At 36.1% G+C, this 14,069-nt stretch overlaps 1 protein-coding gene across 22 annotated transcripts in view; it reads right to left on the bottom strand.

Annotated features, from left to right (window-relative positions):
• The window catches only part of LOC128232525 (inositol hexakisphosphate and diphosphoinositol-pentakisphosphate kinase 2-like), an 88,344-nt gene that overhangs the window by 50,485 nt on the left and 23,790 nt on the right, over positions 1 to 14,069 (bottom strand). For 20 of the 22 annotated variants that reach the window (XM_052946132.1, XM_052946123.1, XM_052946130.1 and 17 more), the window contains 4 exons: positions 9,931 to 10,050; positions 3,137 to 3,315; positions 2,022 to 2,104; positions 960 to 1,144 (listed from right to left, as the gene is read on the bottom strand). In XM_052946132.1, coding sequence (XP_052802092.1) covers positions 960 to 1,144; positions 2,022 to 2,104; positions 3,137 to 3,315; positions 9,931 to 10,050 — 567 coding nt within the window. The remainder of the gene's footprint in view (positions 1 to 959; positions 1,145 to 2,021; positions 2,105 to 3,136; positions 3,316 to 9,930; positions 10,051 to 14,069) is intronic. The other 2 variants (XM_052946128.1, XM_052946133.1) reach the window with 1 other exon arrangement.

Here is a 14,069-nt window from a genome sequence, read left to right as displayed (position 1 = left end):
TGTCTGAATCTTCTGCCGCAACTTGCACGAAGCGCATGTTGATTAACAGTGTGGAAAGATGCACACGTAAAGACTTATAGATAATTTTACTTGTAATTAACAATGTGACAATTTCTGCACATTGAAATACATGAACTTTTGCAGACATTCCAAAGAACAATGATATCTTTACAACAATCAAAATAAAGTTTAAAAGAAAGCACATGGTTACATGTTGGCTACATGCTACACATCCAGATACCCACGATATCTTGGCCTTTTGACTCCTAACATTAATGACAAATCTAAATTCTAATTGCAGTGTGTGAAACTTAAATCAGAATAAAACTGCTCTACAAAAGTGTGCACAGAGCAATTCTTCAAGAGTGCACAGAGCAATAATTCAAATGTGCACAGAGCATTTTTTTTTTCAGTGAGCATTTTTTGGGGGGCTAAATGAAAACTAAATTAGTTTTATCTCGCTGACAGAGTGCAATTTGAAAAATAAAGACATGATCAAATGAAAAATGAAATTAAAAGAATAAAATGCAGAAGCAAATAAATTTTATTGAAGTTCATTCCAAAGGTAATGCATGCAAAAATATCAACATTCAAAAAGCTTAGTTTTAAATGGTTAACTAAATAAGAAAGTTAATAAATTAGAAAATTAACAAACAAGAAAGTTAATAACCGAGAAAGTTATAAATGAGTAAGTTAATAATCAAGAAAGATAACAGACGAGAAAACTAACAGACAAGAAAGAATCATACCAAAATTATGAGAAAAATAATCATTTGAAACTCGTTAATTAAACAACGAGGATGTAAAATGGAAACAAAGAATGAGCACAACAAAACCGTAACCATTCAACCATGCCATTTATAGACTCCTAACGAGTCACAAGTCAAAACACGAAAGAAACCGTGAGCATCTGAACGTCTTTTCAAGTTTACGAGGCCATTGTAAATGGGACTGCGTACAAAATTCTTGAACAGTGGACTCCAATGTCTGACCTTCCTGAAGAGGCGCTGGCACCCGCCGCCTGCAGACGTCGGAAAGTAGATGTATATATTATGGTCCTCCGCGTCCACCGGCTTCTCCACAAAGGGACGCTGGAAACTGACGCCATTCACTTCTATTGCGTCATCATTTTCTTCAAACTCACCTAGAAAATAAATAATTAAGAATCACACAAATGTTTTTTGTTCTTTTTAATTTTGCTAACACTATACCAAATCCTTTGTCAGTTTAACCATTCCTATTTTTCATTTTATTTCACTCATTATAATAAAATCATGCCAAATATCCTTCCTAATGAAGCCATGTCGCACATAACAATGCTTAAATGTGTTATTATAAGTCTTCGAGAACTCAAAGAAAACCTGACTTGTGTATTAAATGAATACTTCATGCCGTATAATCACCATTCCTTTACAGGGGAGAATAAAGTTGCAGTTGTTCAGGATTTGTATAATGATACTGCACTAAATATGAATCAAAACGGGAAAAACTTGTATCACTTTGCATACTGCTGTTTTCAAACAAAATCATGAAAGAATTGCATTTTAATTTTGCCTGCAGGCTCCATTTTTTTTAGCCAAAATCATTTGCTGCGCTCACTACGCCCATTCTTAATCATTAACATTTTAATTCATGTCATCTAACTTAATGACCTAAACCAAAGAGTTAGCTAGTTTTAAACAATTGAAAGCCACTAAACTAAATCAAAAGACAGTCAAAAAACAAACAAACACAATTTAATACAAATGATATTTCACAAATCACTAGCCTGAAAACTTGATATGTTTTTAACAAGGACTAAAATATATCTAATTACTATGACAACCACATCAATTTGTTGGAAACTAACCGTAAGGAAACTTTCCACACTGACTTGGAGACAACTAATCAAGTTATTCTTCCTTTAATAATCTGATTACAGCTTCGTGTCAATTTGTAAATTAACTTAACTTTCATGCTCACATTAATCAAAATCTGAGAGTTTCTGGGGACATAAAAATTCTGGTTTTACAGTGTAGTACCTTTTTCTTCTTCGTCTCGATTGAGGACTGAGTATCTGGGATGGGCTATCCCTTCACGGACTAGGATCTTGTACACTTCTCGTCTGAAATGTAGACAAACATAATTATAAGATTAGAGGGTGAAAATGGTCTAGGGGTATAGGTGACTGCGTCTCACCCAATTTGGGTTGTGGGTTGGAGGGGAGCAGGGTAAGAAAGGTCTATTGGTATAGGCTACACCTTTCACCCTAGAGGTTGTGGGTTTAATCCCCACCAGGGTGAGAGTCTTCAATTGGTGAATGTGCTTTTAAGCCAAAAAAAACGAAGATGCTTTGCAAAAGATGCGCTTTTTGGCCAATACCACACAAAGTTTTGCAAAAGCTGCACTTTTTGGCCAAGAATACCAAGGTAACCTTCGCAAAAGCTGTGCTTTTATTGAAAAATTTGAAAGTTTCGCAAAAGCTTCCGATTTCTTGGCCAAAACCGCATCGTTTTTAATGACGCTTTAGCGAAGCTTTTTTGTCACGGAATGTGACTCAAAGCATGCAGAAAAACCCAATGCAATTAAATAGTCTTAAGAGAATATAAAATATAAAACATGAGAGCTGTGCAGCAAACACTAACAATTGTTTCCTATTGTTACAAAATCAAACAACTACAGTCAAGCGATTTCCGAGGCTCCAGGAGGCCGTTTCAATAAAGATCTTAGTCGATTTTGGTCGTAAATTGAAATTATCTTAGTATTATTGTTCCAGTACTCTGCTTCAAATTTGAGTGAAACGAGCTTTAACCATCATTAAAATGAACACAGAGATAAAGAAGTATGACCAATATGATGTATTACTGTTGGTAATCTTTATACAGATTTAAGACAATTGAAGTTACGACTAAAATCCTTTACTGAAACGGCCCCCTGGTATTTTCAACATTGCCTGGGAGTTTGAGCCAATGGGGTTTGACTGTATTAAAGCCAGAGTAATGGGCCATGAAATTTGACAGGTGTGTATTGTCTAAGGTAACATGTGTACCAAGTTTCATTTGAATATCTTAATCTTTCTTAGTTATGGCAGGTAGGAGTTTTTGCACTAAAATTAAACCTAGGTTATAAAATAAAGGTTATTAAACTACCATCCTACCTGTCTTTAAGTGAATACTGGGCTTCGAGATCATTGACGACATATGGTTTATTGAGGTTCTTGTATTCAATCGCCTTCTCTAACGGAAATCCAGTGGAGAAGAATGCTATAAATGCGTCAACAACGGGCCACTCTGACACCGGCTTTTTTTTTATGGTATCCTCTTCAAATACTTCCAGCTAAAAATATAACACTCATGTTTTTATGGATATTCATGTATTCAAAAACATTAAAAATAAGGCTACAATTAGTAATTAATTTGTTTTGTCTTAATCGACACACATTTTAAAGGCGTACAATATAGGTTGATGGAAAAAAACAACAATAATTTCAATGCATTTAATCATGCTCATTTGACTTTAATAATAAAAAGGGGCAGGTAGGTAGGCTATTTTTGTTTTACTTCTTTTAAACCCTACCAAAAAAATATGTATATAAGCAAGACATGTTTTATTAAAATTTTCACTTTGAAAGGGCCTTGGCCCACTTCCCTGGCCAAAGGACATAGCTACTGTCATAATCGTAAAACACCTTTTATGAGTATTTGATTGTGTACCGTATTTCCCCGTCTATTTAAGGCATTCCGCTTATAAGACAATCCCCTAACTTTGCCCATAAAATATGAAAAACTGCAATCTGATCTTTGGTCACGTCATATATCACTCAGGTTACCAGACATTTACGAAAAAATTGGCTCAAGAATTCCCAGACAAAAAAAAGTTGTCAATACGTTCAATCTGTGAGAACGCATCTTTAATGCAAACCTAAGCTTCAGATCCTTTTAAAAGGTGATAAAAACTTATGTAAGAATGCGATTTCAATAAGATACGGAATTATGGATCAACTTCCATATCTTAATATCTACCATAAATTTTGTGTAAAATCATGAATGGATGGAGGGTTATAAAATACAAGTGTTATAATAACAATATCTGTATCTGGTTGTTTCTTTTGGCTTTTTTTGCTTTTATTCCATGATAATAAAATTGTAAAGTAGGTTTGAATATAATATCTTGAATAGTTTTTTAAGTTGTTAACAAAACCAAAATATTTGTCATAATTTCTAAGTATACAAAGGGCTGTAAATCTGACACCAATTAAACATAACTTGTCACAAAAGAGTGTAATTGTTACTGAGAAAAAGTTTAGAAAGTATGAATCTGGTATCTTGAAAGGCTGATAAGTTGTTAATAATAGACATAAAAAGTGTGAACAGATGGACTGACCTACCAACAGACAGACAGACAGACAGACAGACCCAGGTTTTTGGCAGGCCAATAAAATAACAATTTTCCCCCAGTTATGGCAACACCATTTTCTTCCTTAACATTCAATGAGGGACAGCAGATGTTCTCATGTCATATAAATCTGACAGTCAATTTTCACACAACCAAACGGAAGCTAAATTAATCATTATACCTCGATAGAAGGAAGCCTTACAGACCACGCTTTCCATCAGACGTTTAATAGCTCCTAGAATACCAATTTTCAACTGTATACTCGCAGACTGACACCTCCATTAGAGAGTGATGACACAGCTAATATCTGACTTTGTCACACTATATACATACATATAAAGCAATGCCTTATGGTACAATATGGAGAAATTCACAATCGAAAAAATGAGAACATAAAGACAATGTGTTTTTTTGGTGGAGGGGCATTTTGACAGAAAGAAAATAGCGCTGTTTGGCAAAAAGGGGTAAAAAGTACTTACATGGTTCATATAATTTTCAACAAACCTTTATAATTCTACAAAATTATCAACATATTTTTTAAAGGGGATTTTATACCAAAGTAGAGAAAACAAGAGCTGTCACAGTATGTGACGAATGCCCCCGAATGTGACATTGACCTACGAACAAGGTCAGTACATGAAAAGTTGATCTTGCCTTTACGTGTCAAATACATATGGCAAGTTATTTTAAATTGCCTCTGAACATAAAAAAATACCACCCATACTTGACAACCTACACTGTTATGTCCTTATATTCAGAATTCCCTTGTGAATAAACACTAAGTGTATCTTTCACCTTAGAGATAGGGACATTGGTCTTGCACACGACACGTCGTCTTCGTATGTGGAACACATGTAGCAAGTGATTTTAAAATCTGTCCATACAAGGGAAAGTAACAGCCCTGACACGACAACCTATACTCTATGTCCTTATATGCAGCACTCAATTGTGAAAAAACACTAAGTGTGACCTTGACCTTTGAGGTAGGGACACGGGTCTTGCACGTGACACGTCGTCTTGGTATGTGGAACACATGTGGCAAGTTATTTTAAAATCTGTCCATACAAGAGTAAGTTACAGCCCGGACACGACAACCTATACTCTATGTCCTTATATGCAGCACTCCATTGTGAATAAACACTAAGTGTGACCTTGACCTTTGATGTAGGGACACGGGTCTTGCACGCGACACGTCGTCTTGGTATGTGGAACACATGTGGCAAGTAATTTTAAAATCTGTCCATACAAGAGAAAGTTACAGCCCGAACACGACAACCTATACTCTTATGTCCTTATATGCAGCACTCCATTGTGAATAAACACTAAGTGTGACCTTGACCTTTGAGGTAGGGACACGGGTCTTGCACGAGACACGTCGTCTTGGTATGTGGAACACATGTGGCAAGTTATTTTAAAATCTGTCCATACAAGGGAAAGTTACAGCCTGGACACGACAACCTATACTCTATGTCCTTATATGCAGCACTCAATTGTGAATAAACACTATGTGTGACCTTGACCTTTGAGGCAGGGACACGGGTCTTGTACGCGAAACGTTGTCTTGGTATGTGGAACACATGTGGCAAGTGATTTTAAAATCTGTCCATACAAGGGAAAGTTACAGCCCGGACACGAAACCTTTACTCTATGTCATTATATGCAGCACTCAATTGTGAATAAACACTAAGTGTGACCTTGACCTTTGAGGTAGGGACACGGGTCTTGCACGCGACACGTCGTCTTGGTATGTGGAACACATGTGGCAAGTTATTTTAAAATCTGTCCATACAAGGGAAAGTTACAGCCCGGACACGACAACCTATACTCTATGTCCTTATATGCAGCACTCCATTGTGAATAAACACTAAGTGTGACCTTGACCTTTGAGGTAGGGACACGGGTCTTGCACGCGACACGTCGTCTTGGTATGTGGAACACATGTGGCAAGTAATTTTAAAATCTGTCCATACAAGAGAAAGTTACAGAGCCGGACGGACGGATTATAAAATAATATTATAAACTTTAAAAGGAGAGGATTGGGGCCAAATTTTGGCCCTTTAAAATGGTACAAAAAAAACAAACACCTGCAACCCGTTATGAACATATGTGTAAAATCAGTTTTAGAGCTGCACTCTCACAGATTGTCAGTTTTGACACTTTTTAAGAAATTGTCCCATAATGAGCTGATTTTGGAATCTGTAAATGCGTTCAATTTTAAAGTCATAGTAGATAATTCACAAAAGGACAGATCTCGATTGTTTGGTATTAACTGCCAAAAAATTCATTTTTCCTAACGCATTAGTAACGCTTATAGACATAAAACATCAATTTTCAAACGTAAATATAACAAACTTATCTGATTATTTGTTATATCACTGGTTTTTAGACTTTACGCAAACAAAAAAATAAATCCCTACCTACCCTACCTAGAAATTTTGGGAAGGTTACCCTAAACAAACAATTATTTTTTTTGGCCTAAGCGAGAATAGGGACATTAAAAACCTTATAAATGATGTGTAGCATGGGGCAAAAATCTTCGTCATAAAATGTTTTACAGCTTATTTTTTAACATTTACCCCATATCTATAATATACCTGATCATTTTAACATTTGATAGGAAATTGTGCATAAAAAAATTGTTTTTCTTCAAATAAGGTATAAATTTCATCCAATTCTTGCTTAAAACAACCCATTTCTGATCTTGAAGCTATTTTTAAATGCGGCTTAGAGGGTTTTGGGACAAGAGTTATGGGAACTTCCACACGCAATGCGTAGCTTTTATTTCATTGGTAACATGTTTCTAGGGGCATTTCAATAGGTGTTTAATCAGTTTTAATTAATTAACCTTTACTATATGGTAGGCATTTTTACATCTCCATCCATAAGCTTCATAGATAAGGATATTTACGCATTATCATTAGGTTCATAGATACCGAATTTAATGCACTCGTAATGTAGGGTAATTTATTATCATACTTAATACTTGTTTATTTGCTATAAATACATTTTCATGAAAAATTAAATTGATAAATACAACTGCACTCACAAAAACACTACCGGGTATGTCACTATTTTAAGAATTTCGGAAAATCGTGACTAAAGGTCATGGGTATCAAAAATGCATAAAACATTTACTACGCAGGTTTGAAGGCATATCTTCCTTGTTTTTTTTGTATGGAAATTTCACATCCTTCAAGTTCCATTTGGCCAAAAGAAACAATTTATGAAGTTAAGATTACACCTAGTCCCAAAACAGGTAGAGTAGGCAGGCTTTTTTTCATTTTGTTATTACTGGCTTTATGTAAGAACTTTATTGTTGTCATTGGGTAATGGCTGTTGTAATTGGGTAATGGCGTTTAATGATAGTAATCAGGCCCGGATTTCTGGAAACTTCTTAAGTCCTTTATAACAGGATTAAGCTAAACTCACTATTTTTGTTGTTCTGTAATGTGCATAATATTTACAGCTTTAAGTGGTTTTAGAAAATATATAAGAAAAATCTGTATGCTTATTAGAAGAAACCATTTTTTATCCATCAAAAACCATTATAATTATGTATTTGGGCTAATTGAAATAAGCGACTTAAGCCTGTTAAGCTTAAGAAGTTTCGAGAAATTTGGGCCAGTATATCAGTATTTATAAGTATAGCATATTTAAACTACATATCTAAACACAGACAAATTTATTTTTTATTATTTTTCTTTAGAACCAACAGACCAGAGCTACAGATAACTTTTTTACTTAAGTGTATTTTACACCCTTTTGCAATCTGGTAAAGTGTATGGTACACCCTTGGGTCATTCATTAAAGTGTAATGGCAATTTCTAAAGAGTACTGGTACATTAAAATACGAATATGAATGACTTATTTTATTTAATAAACTTTTATAGCACATATATAAGAACTTACACAAAATTGAAATGTTGCTCAGCAAATATCGAGACCTGATTAATCTAATGAGCAACATTTCAATTTTGTGTTAGTTGATTTACACAGAATTGATTAAAAAAGGCTACGCAGCGGTTACGTCCCCTTACAGTTACATAGCGTAGGATAGTGAATTGTTTTAACAAACCGTTTAACATTTAGTCAAAACGGCTAGTGTAAAAACGGTAAAAAAAATACTTCATCAAAACGGCTAGTGTTGAAATGGAAAAAAATACTCAGAGAAAGTTATGCCCTATTTTTTTTTATTCGTACCGGTACGAACAGCTGTTTGAATTTATGTCGTAATTATTACGACCCTTATTTGTAGCTCTGACAGACTATTACAACAGTAGGGTTGGCGCCTATTGTGTATGTAAGGTTAGGACGGGTAGGGTTGGCACCTATTGTGTATGTAAGGTTGGGACGGGTAGGGTTGGCACCTATTGTGTATGTAAGGTTGGGACGGGTAGGGTTGGCACCTATTGTGTATGTAAGGTTAGGACGGGTAGGGTTGGCACCTATTGTGTATGTAAGGTTGGGACGGGTAGGGTTGGCACCTATTGTGTATGTAAGGTTAGGACGGGTAGGGTTGGCGCCTATTGTGTATGTAAGGTTAGGACGGGTAGGGTTGGCGCCTATTGTGTATGTAAGGTTGGGACGGGTAGGGTTGGCACCTATTGTGTATGTAAGGTTGGGACGGGTAGGGTTGGCACCTATTGTGTATGTAAGGTTGGGACGGGTAGGGTTGGCACCTATTGTGTATGTAAGGTTGGGACGGGTAGGGTTGGCACCTATTTTGTATGTAAGGTTAGGACGGGTAGGGTTGGCACCTATTGTGTATGTAAGGTTAGGACGGGTAGGGTTGGCACCTATTGTGTATGTAAGGTTAGGACGGGTAGGGTTGGCGCCTATTGTGTATGTAAGGTTAGGACGGGTAGGGTTGGCACCTATTGTGTATGTAAGGTTAGGACGGGTAGGGTTGGCACCTATTGTGTATGTAAGGTTAGGACGGGTAGGGTTGGCACCTATTGTGTATGTAAGGTTGGGACGGGTAGGGTTGGCACCTATTGTGTATGTAAGGTTAGGACGGGTAGGGTTGGCACCTATTGTGTATGTAAGGTTAGGACGGGTAGGGTTGGCACCTATTGTGTATGTAAGGTTAGGACGGGTAGGGTTGGCGCCTATTGTGTATGTAAGGTTGGGACGGGTAGGGTTGGCACCTATTGTGTATGTAAGGTTGGGACGGGTAGGGTTGGCACCTATTTTGTATGTAAGGTTGGGACGGGTAGGGTTGGCGCCTATTGTGTATGTAAGGTTAGGACGGGTAGGGTTGGCGCCTATTGTGTATGTAAGGTTAGGACGGGTAGGGTTGGCACCTATTGTGTATGTAAGGTTAGGACGGGTAGGGTTGGCACCTATTGTGTATGTAAGGTTAGGACGGGTAGGGTTGGCACCTATTGTGTATGTAAGGTTAGGACGGGTAGGGTTGGCGCCTATTGTGTATGTAAGGTTAGGACGGGTAGGGTTGGCACCTATTGTGTATGTAAGGTTAGGACGGGTAGGGTTGGCACCTATTTTGTAGGTGGGGGTCGGGTAACACGAACAAGAAGTATTTTGTTTAGGCCTTACCTGAAGGTGTTCAAATCTGCCGAGACGTGTGAGTATCTCCTTCATGGGCTTGGATTTAGCCTTCTTCTCCATGGCGCAGATCCCCACCCGGATTGTCTGTCCCTCAACATTGCGGTGATACTGTAACAAGGATTGACAGTCAGATAATGGTAGGGCCCAAAACATAAAATTGTGTGGTTTTAGACTAAATCTGATCACAAAATTATTATGTGTGGACTGTTAACATTAAGGCTACCTGTTCACAAATAAAATAAAAAATAATTAAGTTTTGCAGAATTTAAAATAACTTGACTCATATATAATTGTAAACCATATAATTGTAAACCATTTATCACACCAAGTTTCGTTACTTTAAACATGAATATTTACATTAACACTCCGTTCTTTAACGATGGTTGTTGTTTATCAAAAATATCAAATCCTTCGACCTCCACCCATTTTGAACAGCCCCATTGCATACCATACCCCAATAAAATGTAAAAAAGTCGAATTATAATCCTTAAAAAAGTTTAAAGTGATATTGCGTCACACACGCAGTATTATCATTTATAGCGTAACAGCCTATACTCACATGGTTTTACATATTTAATTAATGTGACCTTGCACATGCATACTTGTTTTCTACCTTCTTTTCTAGATACATCTCGCAAAAAACTCAAGTGTACAAAAAGGCTATCAAAGAGCAAACTAGGAGCAATCGATCGAAACTAAATACCACTGGTGACCAAAGAGATCGAGGGACACCTGAATGAAAACCATCAATTCTTCAAAAACAGTTAAAAATTTGCAATAATCAAAGCGTCAATTATTATGCAACACATTCAGATGCGGCAACAAGCAAGCACTTAAATGGTACAAGAGGAGATGATCGTCTTGAATGTTTTGCCCGAGATGTGATTCTGGGACATTGTTTCATTTCAATCTAATCAACCATTCTGGGACATAATTGCTGAAAATGACATTTTGGCTTTTTTTTTTACATAATCTAAAGCTGATCTAATGCAGTTTTAATTCCCTCGAGCATTAAATATAGTATAATTGTTTGTTTCACTGTAACATCATGCACTTACTCAGGTGACTCAAAAATTGCTTAAAATAAAAGATGCAATTTAAAATAAATTGATACACTTAAAATGCACTCTGTTATGAACAAAAACCTGATTGAAACTAAAACTTTTAATTCATTTCTTCTTCTTCACACAAAAATCACTTCAATAAAATAACAAAAGATGCTCTAAAAACACACAAAACACACACAAAAAACACTTAAAATGCACTTACATTAGATAAACGTTTATGCAGAAAAACAGCATTTAAAATGCAGAAAAAATATGCATATTAATAAAAATGCACTTTTAAGCGCATTTTGAGCACATTTTTTGAAAAGGGAAGATTGTAAAACACTTCAATGAGTGTGCAGTTTAAGCTTTGTGTTACAATTATTAATAGCATAGCCACGAGTTAAATATTTACCAATTTTGTTCTCGAGTAGTAAAATATTGCAATATTACACTCTTGCAAGCAATTTTTCTTTTTATTACATGCCTAAAAAGGATATAAAATGATAATTAATTGTAGTATAGATTTACAGAAATGTGCCCCAAAATTGTATGCCAAACGTCACTGATTGAAACAGTGAAATATTATATTTATTTCACTGATAAATCTAAAAATCACTGGAAAGCATGCAGATAATAAAATTGAGAATTCTTCATTATAAAGTTGAGAAATTGATTTTCTTTAAGTAAGATTAATCAAGTTCTATCATAACATGTATTTTGCAGACAAAACATGAATAAGAAATGAAGTCCTTAAGCCTCTTTCGATCATTGATATCATCTCAACAAAGGTGCAACTTCAAAATTCAATACTCAGACATTATACGCTTGAAATATTGCATGACTGCAAAAACTATTCTCATCTAATTCAATATTACTCTTTTGAACATTTTTAGCCAATGAAATTGCAGAAAGGCATTTATTAAGTGCTAGACTTAATCATTAAGAACTTCAACTTTCACGGGTGTATAAAAGGCTGCCGACTGTTACTCATCCGATATACACTTTCTGCATCAGATTTTGTGTTGACATACTATATCAGCCAATGATGTTGTATTCTAAAGTCACATGACCTTAAGTGATAATACGCTCACTCCACCAATTCTCAATAATTATGAATTTAATTCATGTCATTTAACTATTACTTATATCTTTGAAATATTGTATAAGGGCAAAAAATATTCTAATAAAATTTGGTTTTATTCATTATATCCTTGAAATAGTTTGCACATAACTGCAAAAAATATCTTCGTCAAATTCGTTTTTTTTTTTCATAATTATCCTTCAAATATTGCATAACGGCAAAAATTATCCTAATAATATTCAATAATTATGATTCATAATAATCCTTGTAATATTGCATTACCGCAAAAATTATCCTCAACAAGTCTAACCTGACATTGATGTATTAAGTGTTTCCATGACAAAGACACTCCTTAATAATTTAACTGCACAAACTTGATATGCAGTATTGAAACATTATATATTAGACAAAAAATAATTCATCAAAATTTCTTATTTAATTTCTTAGCTGTTTGAAACAAGAGTGACAGTTCTTGTGAACTGCACTTGCCTTCAATGAGATCTATCTAGCTATGAAGTTTCAAGTTGATACCTCTTATATTCTTTAAGATATGCCCCGGACAAAACTTTAAGCATGAAAATTAACAAAGGGCAATTACTCTAAAACTAAGCAAGCAAGAGTTACTGTTATTATGCACTGCACTTGCCCTCCATGAAATATATCTTTATATGAAATTTCAAGTTGACAAGTCTTATATTTTACAAGATATGCCCCAGACAAAAATTTAAGCATGAAAATTTACCAAGGGCAATAACTGAAAATATGGAAGCAAGAGTAACAGTTCTTGTGCTCTGCACTTGCCCTCAATTAGATCTATCCACATGAGAAATTTCAAGTTGATACCACTAATAGTTTATGAGATATACCCCGGACAAGTGAAAACAAAACGCGATAATTTAGAGCCCACATTTGACTCGTTTAATAATCTTACTTCTCATGAATGTAGTTAAAAATCTATGAAATAAAAACAACAACAAAATCTTCGTTATAATTAAACATTTTAATTGCTTCTTAAGAGGTTAAACCAATCGAGAGAACTTTAGTCACAATTTAGTGGAAATCTTAAAAATTAAGAGTGGCACAAAACATTTGCCTAGATTATTCTTTTATGTTTAGAACAAGGTAAATAACTCCATGATAACTGCAGCTGGAGTAAAGGTTCTTGTTGTACATTTGCTTAATTATTTCAAATAAGTAAATTTCTCTGTAAACATTTATAGTAAGTTTCATTTAAACAATTTTTTTTTAGTTATGCATTATGATCCTGTCGCCACCGACACCACCAACACCACAGACACTGCCAATACCGCCGAAATCACCAACAACACCAACACTGCCATCACCGCCAACACTGCATAAACCGCCAACACCACCAACATCACCAACACAACCAACATCGCTCACACCACCATCACCGCCAACACTGCCAAAACCGCCAACATCACCAACATCGCCTACACCACAATCACCGCCAACACTGCCCAAATCACCAACACCACCAACATCGCTAACACCACCATCACCGCCAACACTGCCAAAACCACCAACATCGCCTACACCACCATCACCGCCAACACTGCCCAAATCACCAACACCACCAACATCGCTTACACCATCACCGCCAACACTGCCAAAACCACCAACATCACCTACACCACAATCACCGCCTACACCACCATCACCGCCAACACTGCCCAAACCGCCAAAATCACCTACATCGCCTACACCACCATCACCGCCAACACTGCCAAAACCACCAACATCGCCTACACCACCATCACTGCCTACAATGCCATCACCGCCAACATAACCAACATCGCCTACACCACCAACACCACCAACATCGCCTACACCACCAACACTGCCAAAATCACCAACACCACCATCATCGCCTACACCACCATCACTGCCAAAATTACCCACACCACCAACATCGCTTACACCACAATCACCGCCAACACTGCCAAAACCACCAACATCGCTTACACCACCAACAC

Source organism: Mya arenaria, chromosome 4, assembly GCF_026914265.1.
Source record: "Mya arenaria isolate MELC-2E11 chromosome 4, ASM2691426v1".
Lineage (NCBI taxonomy): Eukaryota > Metazoa > Mollusca > Bivalvia > Myida > Myidae > Mya > Mya arenaria.
Note: the sequence above shows the minus strand (reverse complement) of the source record. Positions and strands in the feature narration are given on the sequence as shown.